The 15,000-nt window shown below is 43.4% G+C and overlaps 1 protein-coding gene across 1 annotated transcript in view; it reads right to left on the bottom strand.

Annotated features, from left to right (window-relative positions):
* megf11 (multiple EGF-like-domains 11) overlaps window positions 1-15,000 on the bottom strand; it is a 139,675-nt gene that overhangs the window by 15,025 nt on the left and 109,650 nt on the right. The window contains exons 16-17 of the mRNA XM_048257229.1: window positions 12,167-12,301; window positions 1-79 (exon numbers count right to left, since the gene is read on the bottom strand). The exon at window positions 1-79 is cut by the window's left edge and continues 50 nt beyond it. Coding sequence (XP_048113186.1) covers window positions 1-79; window positions 12,167-12,301 — 214 coding nt within the window. The remainder of the gene's footprint in view (window positions 80-12,166; window positions 12,302-15,000) is intronic.

Genomic DNA, 15,000 nt, shown 5'->3' with positions numbered 1-15,000 from the left:
TCGATGGGGTTGCAGGTGCCGTTGTTGGTGCAGAGACACACCTCAGCACAGGCCTTACCATAGCGACCACTGGGGCACACTGGATACAGACCACAGCAGAGGACAAGGTCAGCGGACACACACACACAGACACAGACACAGACACACACACACACACACACACACAAACACAAGATTAGCCCTCTAAACCCAGACCCAGATCCAAACACACACACATAATCATCATCATTATAGTCATCAAAGAATGCAGTTGCTTTTTATCTAAAAAGTGAACTCCATGACTTAACAAAGCACACACACACACACACACACACAATTATAATATCAAGGGAGGCTGTAGATGGTTTATCTACAGAGTCACTTTTAATGAATTATATAAAGCACCCCCACCTTGTGCAGCACACACACAGAAAGTTGAATAGTTCCACAGTTTAGTGGTGACTGGGGAAAGAGCAGCAGTTGCACGGTGAGTGTATGGTATAGAAGTGCTGTTTTACATCCAAATGGAATACTGTTCCCAAAGAAAGCAGTAAAGTGGAGATGTTTCAGTAAGGCCCATCAGAGTGAGTGATTCCGTCTTTGAGAGAGCAGCTGAGGTGTGTGAGATGCCCTTCAGCTTGTGCTAAGACCTTTAATTAGCAGACCGCAGCCACAGACAGACACTTGCATGGAGGCCGATGTCTGCATACGATTCCTCACGGAGCACTTCTCAGACGCCACTCTCTCTCTTGCACACGATCCGCTGCCAAGCACAGTTAACCTTCCTCTCCAACTCTCCTCAGCTCCAAGAAGTGAGTCCACTTCTGCACAATGTGCATTAATCAACCCCCCCCCACACGTCCTCCACAACGACCCTCCCAATTACCCATCTGCACCCCCTCTACTCCAGTGATGGGGTGGCACACGGCACCGTACCACACTGCACCGCTCCACCACCGCCGACTGATGTGTGGAATTAAAATAGAACTTGAGTACATTTTTAATAAAATGAATATTTCAGCGGCTCCTGACACTCTGCTCAATTAGAGATTTCATTTCAGATTAAGAGTTTCATCAGGACGTCACAGCGCGGCACGCCGCTCCTGGCGCGACATGCAAGTTCAATCAGGTACACGCTAAACAGCAAGGTGGAGGTTGGGCAGGGGTGGGGGGAAGTGTGTGTGTGTATATGTGTGTGTGTGGGGGGTGGTGGAATGAGGGGCTATTATGCGCCCCCTTGAGTGGACACAAGGAAGGGAGCTCCCCCAAACCAACAGGTAAACACACAGTCCTCACACACACACACACAGGGAGGGGGGCGGTCCTCAGTCTTCAATAGAGCGAGGGGGCAGCGGGGGATGGGTACGGTCCTGTGGAATCAGATAAGGTGTCCGTGTCTCACAGAAGTTCAAATTAAATCTTTTGACACTGGCTTATTTTAATAATTATATCTCAACAGCCCCCACCTCCCCTCTCTCTCTTCCTTTCTTTCATTCACTCCTCTGTTTTCTTCTGCCTCTCTCTCAATCTATCTCTCGGTTTCTCTTGAAAACTCTTTCAACTTCCTCAAAGCTGATTGCTATTAGCTTTCCGAGCGGAGCGGCTCTCCTTTGCTCTCCCACTCAGTGGAGTCGAGGGGCGGTCTTCAGGCTGGCTGGCTGGCTGCTATTGGAGCTTCATTAGCTGCTGGCCAAATGAAGTGGAGTTGGACACGGGACAGATGAGGACACTCGCCAGCGCATCAACCGAGACAAGAGAGAGAGAGAGAGAGAGAGAGAGAGAGAGAGAGAGAGAGAGAGAGAGAAAGAGGGAGAGAGAGAGAGAGGCTGACGCTGAACTACAGAGGAGAGGTAACTAGGCTGCCCCCACCACCTCACAGACACCACTTCTCACACACACACACATATATATATACACACACACAGACACACCTACACACACACACACACACCTCCTCTGAGGAATTCCTTCTTTTCAGTAATTATTGTCTGGACAAATTAACACTGGCTCTGCTTTCTCTCTCTCTCCCTCCATCCTTAACCTCTCTCTCACTCTTTCTCTTCATGAGTTTCTCTCTCTCTCTCTCTCACTCTTCATGAGTTTCTCTCTCTCCTTCTTTAACATATTAAACATTTATTCATGAGACTGCTCTCAAAAGCCTTGAAAGTGAATTCTATATCGGCCCACAGCCCTTCCTTAATTCATGAAAAGCCTGGTTAATTATGATGAGGAGTTGTATCTATATTTTATTTGCCAGTCTAACTCTCAGCTGGATGCTGCTGCTGGAGCTAATGCGTAGGGGAGGGAAGCAGCCCACTGCAGGTTCATTAGTGCGCTGTGAACACATGCGTTATTGACCTGAAAATCCACCTCAACACCTGACTCACACACACACAGGCACGTATGCACACACACACCCACACACAGACACCAGTCCACAGCACAGCCACACCTGGGATCGATACAAGCTCTAAAATACTCCATTGGGAGAGTTTCTAAACAGGGTAATATTCTCGGAGGAGTTATCCTCACCTAGTGAGTATCTCACCAGATCTTTTACAAGTTTTTCAACACTGCTGGCTGAAAACGTTACTAAAATAGCCTCTGTGAGAAAGCACTTCGATTAACTTTGCCAATGTTTCATTATTTATGCCCAGTATCAGAGACAAAAGCTGGAGTTTGTTGGTCGCTTTAATCTTTAATCAGTCAACACGGGCCATCTAATGGAAAATCAGTATAATTAGATTCAATGAAACAGATGCTTCAATAAAGCAACGGGCACTCCAATCCCTCACAAGCTCCATTTAATCTCCACGTCCACTCCTCAGCCTTCTCTCTCTCTCTCTGTCTCTGTCTTTCTCTCTCTCTCATCTTTCTCTTTCTTGGGCCATCGGAAAAGGAAATGCCGATATTGACCTGACACATCCACTGTTTGTCTCGGGCAGAAAGCGTCCCCTCAGCAATATTTAGATTCTCACCCAAGGTTATTTGTCAGGGTGTCAGTGACCATGCCAATTATCCGCCGCAGCGCCAGCAGGGCAGACCCGACCTGGCACGCATCTGATGGCCACGCGGTCCACTGCTGTGCCAACCTAGGCTTCAGGGCCTCTCTCTCTCTCTCTCTCACACACACACACACACACACTCCCCCTCTCTCTCTCTCTCTCAAATCAAATCAAATGGTGCTTTATTGGCATGAATGAGTAAAGTCACTGTTGCCAAAGCTACAAGTATAACATGTTAATAATCAATTGGTATAGAGATAAAATGAAATAATGAAAGGAAAGAAAAAATATATAATAATAATAATAATAATAATAATAATAATAATAATAATAAAGGGATCAATGGTAAATGGTATTAAAAGGACAGTAATAGCTTCAGCAATAGTGCTATACTGTAGAAAAACTCTGTTATATGCATTTTGAATTCAGCCAAAAAAAATGTCCCTTATGCATATCTGATGCAATTAAGAAGGAAATGTTCCTCGTTTTCTACATCATTTATGCAGAAGCTACAGTTCCTCATATGTCTAGGCACCCATGTTTGTCTATGTCTGCCAGTTTCAATGTGTAGGCTATGGTCACTGATTCTGTATTTTGTCAGTGTTGTTCTTTTCTTTCTATCTTTGATGTCATTTAAGTATGGGGCTATACAGTAATTTCTGTTCAGGGTTCTCTCTCTCAAAAAATTAAAATTCAAAGTTGCTTTATTAGCATGACTGTATGGGAACAGTGTTGCCAAAGCAACAAAACATACAAGAACATAAGACCATAGGACAAAAAACAGAAAATACATAAGAAGAGGTGGCTACATCAGTGTGGGGGAACATAAAACATCTAACAGAGGTAAAGAACAAGAGTAATACTGTAATAGTGTGATGTGAAGTGTGTCTGTGTGTGTGTGTGTGTGTGTGTGTGTGTGTGTGTGTGTGTGTGTGTGTGTGTGTGTGTGTGTGTGTGTGTGTGTGTGTGTGTGTGTGTGTGTGTGTGTATATCACAGACAGAAATATGTTTTAGTTCCTCAGATCCTCACATTTCAAGATAAATTGTGCTGCTAAGGCAGCAGAGGGCTCTTCCAAGAAGTATGGCCATTTTTCATCATTGTCAAAATCTTGAAAGTGTGGGATAACTATTTGGAATTTGGGGAAGAATGTCTGTCTTACATTTTTGTATTTTATCACAGTGAAGAAAGAAGTGCTCCTCTGTCTCAACCATCTCTGCCTGACAGTGACCACATATTCTTTGTTCTTTTGGCAGCCAGGTTTTCCTGTGCCTGCCTGTTTCTATTGCTAGATTGTGGTCACTGAGCCTGTATTTGGTCAGGACTTGCCTCTGTTTCATATCTCTGACAGAGATGAGATACTCTGCCAATTCATATTCTCTTTTTAGGATCAGATAGGAATTCATTCTACTTTGATTGGCAATTTGGTTTGTCCAATGATCTAAATATTCTTCTTTTGATTCATGATTTTGTTGACTCTGATGTTTGGGAAACAGAACTGGACTGAGCTTGATGTGTATTAGTTGTTGCTATTGAGTTAGTTAGCTTCAGTACCAGCTGGCTTAGGGGACTCTTTTCAGGTTTCAGCTCCTGGGTTTTTAGTGCCTCAAAGTGGAGAGAGTTCTTGGGACTGCTGTTCAGGTGCATCCAAAATTTCAAGATTCTTTTCTGAATAGGTAAAGCCAATGGAAAACGGCCTAATTCTGCCCTGCATGCATTATTGGGTGTTTTTGATTGGACTTTTGTATAGATCGACAGAATTCTGCATGTAGGGCTTCAGTTGGATGCTTGTCCCATTTCATGTAGTCGTGCATACTGAGTGGACCCCAAACCTCACGTCCATACAGCGCAATTGGCTGGATTATGCTGTCAAATATTTTGCACCAGATTGTAATTGGGATGTTTATTTTGTGAAATTTTCTTTTAATTGCATAAAGTGCCCTGCAGGCTTTTGCTTTTAGTGCATTCACTGCCATGCTGAAACTTCCTGATGCTGTAATGATTAGACCAAGGTGGGTATATTGCATTGTGTGTTCTAGGGCGGTGCTGCCTAGAGTGAACATGTATCTATGTTCCTGACACCTGGGTTTCTTTTGAAAAATCATAATTTTGGTCTTTGTTGGGTTTACTGCCAGGGCCCAGGACTGACAGTACTGCTCTAGCAGATCAAGGTGCTGCTGTAATCTCTGTTCTGAGGGTGACAGGAGAACCAAGTCATTGGCAAAGAGCAGGAATTTGACCTCTGTTTCTTGGAGTCTGAGTCCAGGGGCTGTAGACTGTTCCAACTGCACCGCTAATTCGTTTATGTAAATATTGAACAAAGTTGGACTCAGACCACAGCCCTGTCTCACACCTCTACTTTGTGTAAAAAATTCTGTTTTTCTCCAATTTTAATACTGCATTTAGAATTTGAGTACATTGATTTAATTACATCGTATGTTTTACCCCCTACACCGCTTTGCAAAAATTTGTAGTATAATCCATCATGCCAAATTGAGTCAAATGCTTTTTTGAAGTCTACAAAGCAAGCAAATATTTTTCTAATTTTTTGGTCTTTTACATGTTTATTGATTAGGGTGTGTAGGGTGTAAATGTTATCTGTTGTCCGATGATTTTTCAAGAATCCAATTTGGCTTTTACTGAGGGTATTGTGTTCATTAAGGAAGGTTTGGATCCTGTCATTTAAAATGCAACTAAATACCTCCCCCAGACTACTGTTCACACAAATACCTCTGTAACTATTATGACCGCCGCGCAGCTAAGCAGCGGTCATATAGGTTTAGTCAGATTTTTTTCTTTTTTTTTCGGGACACTGTAAGACCGGGGTCATATTTTTTTAACCCCACATGGATAGCATGGAACCTCCTCATTTTGATCTGTACATCTAGTTAGGATCTAATTTGTCTCCATTTTTGTAGATTGGGGTAATAATCCCTTGGTTCCAGGTGTCAGGAAAATAGCCAGAGCTAAGGATAAGGTTGAACAGTTTGAGCACAGCTTTTTGTAATGTGGGAGTGGTGTATTTTAGCATCTCAGCTCTGATGCTGTCAGGACCACATGCCTTTTGGGTTTTAATGATTTCAGCTTTTGCGCCAATTCTTCTGCTGAGATGGGGTAATCAAGAGGGTTTTGATTGTTCTTGATAACTGACTCCAAATTTTGGAGTTTTTCACTGTACAGGGTTTTGAAGTGTTCGGCAAGGCTGACTCGGCTGGTTTGGCTGTGCTCAAATTATTCCTCATCTTCAAGAACTGATTGTTATTGATGGACTCTTCAATTTGGTGTAAAATTCGGTTGGTGTGATTTACTTTTTTCTTATTGATTGTGCGTTTGAAGATTTTTAATGTTTCAGAATATTCAGTTCTAAGGGCTGTGTTTTCAGGCTGATGATGTTTCCGGTTTGACAGTTGTCTCAAACGTTTTCTGATGCTCTGAAGTCAAACCAGACATGATTTTGTTTTTTTTGTTTTGTTTTTAGTTTTCCTTATTAGTTCAGCCTTTTGTGCTGACTTTTGGTATATCATATTCAGCTCATTCACAGCCATATTTATACCCTTTGTATTATTAGTGAACTGTTTGTTAGTGAAATTAGTAATCTCTTCAACCAATTCAGGTGAGTTTATTGCCTGTATACATTTTTCAGAGCTATTAGGAGTCCATCTGTAGGTTAAATTAAGTTTAAACAGCTTACTGGGCTCCGTGTTTGTGTTTGTGGATTTTCCATCCATTTTAAGAAACACATTCATTTAATTGTGGTCAGAGAGAGGAGTTTGCTGCCTTTGCTGCTCCCCATTTGTCCTGCCAGTATATATAGTATAGTATATATAGTATAAGTATATACAGGCCTAAGGCTTGACAGAGGTGCACTAACTCTCTACCACTTTTATTTACAACATAATCAAGGTTATTTCTCTAGTGGAGGTTTGGTGTGGTGTATAGGGTATTTCTACCAAATACATGGCTATTGCCCTGTGGGTCAGTCTGATCAAGCTCATATCCTGTTCTTGCGTTTAAATCTCCACACAACAGCACATTTCCCTGGGCCTGGAAATTGCTTGCCTCTGTTTGTATTGTGTGGATGAGCTCTCCATCAAAATAAGGTGAGTCTGCTGGGGGGATATATACTGCACAAAGATATATGCTTTGTTTTGATATGCCAATCTCATTATCAATTTTTACCCAGCAGTGGGTTTTTCCTGTTGTGATAACAGAAATGTGTTTGGCAAGAGTCTCCCTAAACCACACCAAAAGTCCTCCTGAGGCGTGGGTACGTCTCACTGTTTTTGTATTGTGGAAGGGTATCAATATTTCCCCAAAACATGAGGGACAACCAGTGGATGTGTCTCTACCACACCATGTTTCAGTCAGGATGAGAATATCAACATTTGTAATACACTCTAAGAATTCAGGGTCCCCACTTTTCAGTCCAAAGGCTGAAGAGTAGAGGCCCTGGATATTCCAGCAGCTAACAACAAATGAGCACATTTTAAATCATCTGGTTGGACCATTGTGAAACAGATAGGCAAATAACAACAGCAATCATATAGCTTATATTGGTAAATTACATAGAAATGACTTATGGTGGACAATTCTTTTTTTTTTTGGTTACTGGGCACAAGCCAGTAACCTACTGCAGAGAGTGTGCAGCATTTCTTTTATCTCTCCAAGTTCGTTCCTATCTGGGAACATTGGTTGGGTGGCGGAATGTGATGGCTCTGTGGGGGAATGACATGTGTAAGAGCTGCGGGAGATGATGGCCCGGGTACTGTTTCGCCTTCTTGGGAATGGGGAGGTGGGGGGTGGGGCCTGGAAGGTGGCACAAAGCTGGTTGAGGAGGGATTACGGCCTAGGGCAGCATCTTTAAGGGTCTTTGCAAAAGACCTCACACCTTGTTGATGGAGATGGATTCCGTCATACATGTCACGGAGGCTGATGGTGGAGTTATGTGCCAGTTGTACATTGGGCAGTGAGGCACATCTCCTGCTGATTTCAGTGTTGATACTGTTGATGACATGTGGGGTGGTGTCATGGCGCGGGCAGCAAGCAAACGGGGAACTCCTCCCCTGCTCTTTCTTCCACTTTGAGCTTCAGCTGAAAATTTGTCCCAAGGGCGCCCTTTTGTTCTGTGGTCCAGGGCCTAACTGTCACCTTTGTGCTTCGGGAAAAGCCTTTGTGGGTCCAGGAATCGCCTGTTGGAGTCCATCAGGATTGCGATGTGCTGGCTCTTTTTTTCCTGTTCATCTGGGCCCGAGTCTGATGCTGAGAGATGTTTAAAAGCTGTTCTTGTACTTGTAGTAGCTGTTTTGTAATGGCTCTCTCCCTGCTTGTACTGTCCTCTTTCATTTTAGCTATCTGTGCACGGAGGCTGTAGTTTTCCCCTTGCACCTGTTTGAGGGTCTCCCTGAGCTCAGTGATGGTTTTCATGTTCTCAATCTTCAGATGCTGGATTTCCTCTCTTAGTTGTTAGATAGAGCTACAGTCTCTTATCTTTGTCCGCATCAGTTCTTTAAACTCGGTGTAATCCATTTCTAGCACAGCTAGGCTTTCTGCTATTTGCCTGTTATTTGGTAGTGATAGAGAAGCAGTAATATGTAGAGGGGGCTGTGGCTCATTTTCCTCTTCAGAGTCCAAAAGTTCAGCAGCATCACTTTTGTTTACTTTATCCACTTCATTTTTTAGGGATGGGAAAGCTTTCTCAAAGGATAGCAGATGTTCTTCACTCCCTTGTATGAGTACAGTGCCCTTAGTGTAGTAGGTGATGGTAAGTATAGGGTCATCAGTGTTCAGGTTTCCGTCTTTGCATATGGTCAGCCTTCCACCTCTTCCAATGCCCTCTTTTGATACATGTTTAAAATGGGATTCCAAAGCAGATTTCCAAGAGGGTATTGTTGTGGTATGGAAGATAAGTTATTGATGGTCTTTCTGTTATTGATTCTGACAAAGTCTGCATAGAGTTTGTGTGTAGATTATCTTGTAAAGTTTTTTCCTTATACTTTTTCTTAGCTTTATCAGAAGTGCAGCGGGCTGGGAATTCTACTTCTCTGCATTCTACTTCCGGTCCATGGGACCTATCTTTCAAAAAAATATGAACGGGAGTTAATGGAAAGATAGCAATTATTTTTTGGTCCCGTTTGAATTCTGCCACGAATTTCACATATGATGTGTGTGAATTTAAAAGATATTTTTTCACGTCAAGAAAGTACTGTTGTTCGATAGACTTAAAAAGTTATGTTGGTTTTGTGCGAATCCGCTCAGTGGACTACATCTCTCGTCTCGAACAAATATAAATTAGCTAATAAAAATACTAGATAAAAATGAGCTGTTATGCTAGTTAACGGTTACATCTTGCTGCCTGCTATGTCACTTAACAGTATCTTATGTACAGTCTATGGACGAATACAACTTACCTGATGAATTTAATCCTCTGACTCGTGGTATTTTCAGCAAGGAAAGCCCAATTAAGACCTGTTGCTGGTATGCTTGTACAAAACACAGTTACGAAACAAACTGCAAATGTCTTTACATGAAAAATTGTCTTTAAAATTGACAAACACCATATGGGTAATTCAAGGCACAACTCGATCGGGACCAGAAAATAATTTATCTTTCCCATTCCATTGACTACCATTCATATTTTTTTAAAAGAAGGGGCGTGACTTCGGCTCTCTATAGAGTGTACTGTTTACCATCTCCATGGCAACAGTAACGGTTCAGTGACAGCAGAGCCCGTCTACGGAGAGCCTCCCCACTCTCTATTAATCCCATACAAACCGAATTTGGCTGCAGTTCACCAGAGTTCACCTAGATGCCGATCGTGGGCGAGTCCAAAATACATGGGGTCCTACAGAGCTACATGGCTACATTTATTGTTTTCACCTATTTAACAACTGAAACCCTCAGATTTTATTTTATTTTTCGCAAAATGGATATGGATTGTCAATCAAAAGTGAAATAATCCAGGAGTCATGTCCTTTCGTTTTCTTACAGGTTGGGTCGTTGTTGGCCATAACACGCTAGCATTGATGCTATGCTATGCTATGATCATGCTAATGAATGACGTCATTGACACGTTTGAAAGGCTTTTTAGAACAATTAAGTGACTTTAAAAAAATATAATACTCAACCAAGTGTATTGTATTTGCCTCCCCTTTCAAATACAATATTCAAATTACTTGAAAAAAAATTATATCCCGAGAAAAGTGGATTTTGAGGGGTACAGCTTCATAGACCTCCATTCATTCTGGACTTACCCGAAATTCCTTAAATGCAGTAGCCCTACCACAATCGAAGCGCCCGAGAGTGAAGGTTCTCCCCTTATTAGACATTCTCTGGTGACGGGAACTCAAGTTTAGCTAATAGTTAGCGCTTTTTTAGCGATTAGCAATGTAGCTAGCGGTTAGCGATTAGCTAACTATTATTTAAATAGGCAGACTACAGATTTATAATTATTGAATGTCCAAAAACTTTCAACGGTTCGTTTCTTTCATCCACTCCTTACTTCCTGGTTTGCTTTTAGTGCTTGTTGTTGGATGATTTGAGGTAGGTAGTCTCTGTAGTTAGGTTAGCTTCAGGTTGGATACAGCTAGCATTCTAACGATGATAATTTCCAGTGGCACTTCACCAAACGGTTAGCGGTTTGTGATCAGTGATGTCTTGAGGTTTGTCCACAAGAAAAGAAATACTTCTCAAAACAGGAACAATTATATGGGTGCTATTGTTTTGGGATGTTTCCCTCATGAAACCATCATAGTGAGTGTGTGACAGTGAGCTGCCTGCATCAACAGCGGTGCTCGGAGAGCAGTGAGGGGTTAGGTGCCTTGCTTAAGGGCACTTCAGCCGTGCCTACTGGTCGGGGTTCGAACCGGCAACCCACCAGTAGGCCACGGCTGCCCTAACAGTGTATTATACAGTCTCTGCTCTGTTTCTATGGAAGTTCCAAAAATCAACATTGTTCTATTAAGTGTCATTAAACAATTAAATAGCATTCAACAGGTTTTAGCGGAGCTTTGATACCAACGTTATCGAATTTAGTTTCAGCTTCTCTCGCGCAGATACCTGCATTGAATGAACGCCATACCACCACTTTTATTATATGGCTCCATGTTTAATGACATCGATAGCAGAAACGTTTGCAAAGCACCGGGCCTAAATTCACTCCACGACTCCGCGGACCAGCAGTCTCCACGTTGCGGACCCACATCAAAATAAAACTATTTCCTGATTGGTTGAGAAAACCTATTTTCTGATTGGCCCATAGGTTAGTAACTGAACAGCAGCTCTCTGAGCTGAATGAGCGCACAGACAGCAACGTTGTGACACGTTTGTAAAATATAGCCCTTAGAAATTTTGAACCGGGCAAGTTAATAATTTCTCGGGAGAAAATGCCCGTGTGACCCGCGTAAAGTCGGAAGAATTGTCGTGTGTCTCACGCTCAATGCGTGAGACTTGAGAGGTCTGCTCCCTCTCTCTCTCATACACACACACCTATTCTGTCTATCTCACCTGTTCCTATTCCTCTCTCTCTAGCTCTCTTTCTTTATTTTTCTCTCTCTCTCTCTCTCACACACACACACACAATCGCTCTCTTCCTTATCCTCTCTTCTTCCACATCAACCCCTTTCTGTTTCTTAATCATTTTTGATCCCTCTCTTCTTACCTCTCCCTCCCCTCCTCTTCTCTCACTCTCTCTCCCTCCCCCTCCTCTCTTCTCACCTCCCCCCTCTCTCTCTTTGACATGTCTGTCAGAGCCTGACTCTCTTCCTTCCCCTCTAGTCTTCTACATCTTCTTGTTCATGTCACACATTTTATATTTTAATAATAATTCCTGCCACAGCATTAGCTCCTTTAAGCAACGTTCCCTTTGTACTGCAGGGCTTAATTCAATACACTCCAATGATAACTCCATTTGTTACAATACTGGGCCGCTGACACATATTGGCAAGATTTCCACTGTGGTCCACGGCAACAGCGGTACCCACTGACCCTACGGTACTGTAAGTACCCTTGTGGAATGTACAGCTGTGCTACCCTCACATCTGCATAGAACATATAGAGCCTGCACCTTACCTGCAGTGCATATCTCACCTAAGCCAATGAGCATGGATGCAAACACCTAGAGAAGAGTGATAAGAGAGGAGGAGAAGGGTGAGGAAGAGGAGGAGCAGGAGGAGGAAGAACTACTTGCCTTGGTTGCACAGAGAGCCGAAGAAGCCGGACAGACATTCACAGTGCCCCGTGACGTGGTGGCACGGTCCGGTGCTGTGCACACACTGTGGGCATGACTGGCTACAGCGGTGACCATAGAACCCAGGGGAGCAGACTGGCACGCAGGGCACAAGAATGGTCACGGGAACGGCCGTGGGCAGAGAGAGGAGAGAGACAGACAGAGAATAGAGAGAAAGAGTAGAGAGGAATGGAGAGGAAGAGTAGAGTAGAGGAAGAGTAGAGAGGAATGGAGAGGAAGAGTAAAGAAGAGTAGAGTAGAAGAGTAGAGTAGAGGAAGAGTAGAGTAGAGGAAGAGTAGAGTAGAGGAAGAGTAGAGAAGAATGGAGAGGAAGAGTAAAGAAGAGTAGAGTAGAAGAGTAGAGTAGAGGAAGAGTAGAGTAGAGGAAGAGTAGAGTAGAGGAAGAGTAGAGAGGAATGGAGAGGAAAAGTAGAGAAGAAGATTAGAGAGGAATGGAGAAGAAGAGTAGAGAAGAAGAGTAGAGTAGAAGAGTAGAGTAGAGGAAGAGTAGAGTAGAGGAAGAGTAGAGTAGAAGAGTAGAGTAGAGAAGAAGAGTAGAGGAAGAGTAGAGAAGAAGAGTAGAGTAGAGAAGAAGAGTTGAGGAAGAGTAGAGTAGAGGAAGAGTAGAGACGAAGAGAAGAGTAGAGAAGAAGAGTAGAGAAGAAGAGTAGAGGAAGAGTAGAGTAGAGGAAGAGTAGATGATGAAGATGGGCAGAGAGAGGGGAGAGAGACAGACCAGGTGAGGAGGACATGAAACGCAGGAGATGAGTGAGGTGGCAGAGACATGAGCCATCGGAGAGAAGAGGAAGAGAGGATGAGGAAGATGGACACAAGAATGGGCATGGCCATGGAGAGAGCAAAAGAGCAGAAGAGCATGGCAGGAGAGAGAGGAATGAGATTAGCACACAGAGCAGAGAGGAAGAGTAGAGAAGAGTAGAGAAGAAGAGTAGAGAAGAGTAGAAGAGTAGAGAAGAGTAGAGAAGAAGAGTAGAGAAGAGTAGAAGAGTAGAGAAGAGTAGAGAAGAAGAGTAGAGAAGAAGAGTAGAGAAGAAGAGTAGAGAAGAAGAGTAGAGTAGAAGAGTAGAGGAGAGGGAGAGAGGGAGAGGGAAGAGTAGAGAAGAGTAGAGAAGAAGAGCACAGTGGAATAGTAGATGATGAGGATGAGGATGAGAAACATGATTGCAGGACAGAATCATGAGGGTGTGAGAAAGAGAACGAGGGAAGTGAATTAGTAAAGGTACTCACAACATTAACATTTAGAACACAAGCTAAAATAAAGAGAAGATAATGATATGGTAGCTGTCTAAACACACTCTAATCACATTTTAATTATACTTTTAAAATATATATTATGACTATGATATATATTATGATTCTAATTATATTCTAATTATACTTATAACATTGCATTCATTTCTGTAACTTGCTCCTTTCATATAGATGGCTCGCTCTCAAGGTCTTCACCACCAAACTAAAGCTAAAGCTAAAGCTGTTGTTGTCGTGTTGTTGTTGTTGTTGTGGGTGGTGTTGAGCGAGGTGTGTGCTTGTATCTCTCATCCGTCAGCGGCTGTCAGTGACTGGGGCAGCGGTTCGTTTTTCTTCATTAAAGAAGTGGCTGCTCAGGTGCTTTAATTGCTGTTAGTGTGAAGTGGGAGGGAGGCCGTGTGGAGTGTGGTGTGTGTGTGTGTGTGTGTGTGTGTGTGTGTGTGTGTGTGTGTGTGTGTGTGTGTGTGTGTGTGTGTGTGTGTGTGTGTGTAGGTATGTGTGTGTGTTTGTGTGTGTGTGTATGTGTGGAGTGTGTGTGTGGAGTGTGAAGTGTGTATGTGGAGTGTGGTGCTCTGTGGGTGGAGAGCAGTCGTCATTAAGATGATTGTGGAGAAGAGACTGTAAGGGAGGTTAAGCATGTGAGCTCCCTGTGCCTCTATTATCTGTTTTCTGTCAAACAAACAAACACACACACACACACACACACACACACACACACACACACACACGCAGTCTAACAGGCACTCACACATGCACACCAAAGCATATCCTTCAATTGTTTTTTCTTTCCTGGCTTCCTCATCAAGCTTTGGATCTGTGAAAAAGCTCCATTCCTACCAAAAATCAGTGAGCTTGTTGAGAAAAGAGTATGTGTGTGTGCCTGTGTGTGTGTTTGTGTGTGTGTGTCTGTCTGTCTGTCTATGTGTGTGTGCGAGAATGTGAGTGGGGGGCCTGCTGATGAGCCTTCCCAGGGAGTCCGGCCAGAGGGGGCTCTCAGTGATTAAGATAGAAGAGTGTGTGTGTGTTATGTGTGGAGGGGGCCCACAGTGATTAAGAGACAGGCGTGTGATTAAGGGTTCACTCTCCAACGTTTATGACCAACGGCTAAGTGCTTCTCCTTCACCGCGGCCTCCTTACAGCATTAGACAGACAGAAAAGAGAAAAGAGGAGGAGGAAGAGACACAACCCTCCTCCTCTTCCTCCTCCTCTTCTACTGAAGGTCAACACACTGATGGGGAGAGAAGAGGTCTGATTTTATTTCTCTTTCTCTCCTTTCCCTCTCTCTCTTTCCTCTCTCTCTTTCCCTCTCTCTCTTTCCCTCTCTCTCTCTCTCTGTCTTGTTCTTGGCTGACCTGGAGGAAGGAAAGCCGTTACGGGTCGGGGACGGGGAGTTAAGTGCTCTTTGAAAATGTTAAGATGACGAGAAAGTGAAATGGACATGAGTGCTGTATGTGTGTGTGTGTGTGTGTGTGTGTGTGTGTGTGTGTGTGCGTGCGTGTGTGTGTGTGTGTGTGTGTGTGTGGGGGGGT

Source organism: Alosa alosa, chromosome 11, assembly GCF_017589495.1.
Source record: "Alosa alosa isolate M-15738 ecotype Scorff River chromosome 11, AALO_Geno_1.1, whole genome shotgun sequence".
Lineage (NCBI taxonomy): Eukaryota > Metazoa > Chordata > Actinopteri > Clupeiformes > Clupeidae > Alosa > Alosa alosa.
This window is presented reverse-complemented; position numbering and strand designations above follow the sequence as displayed.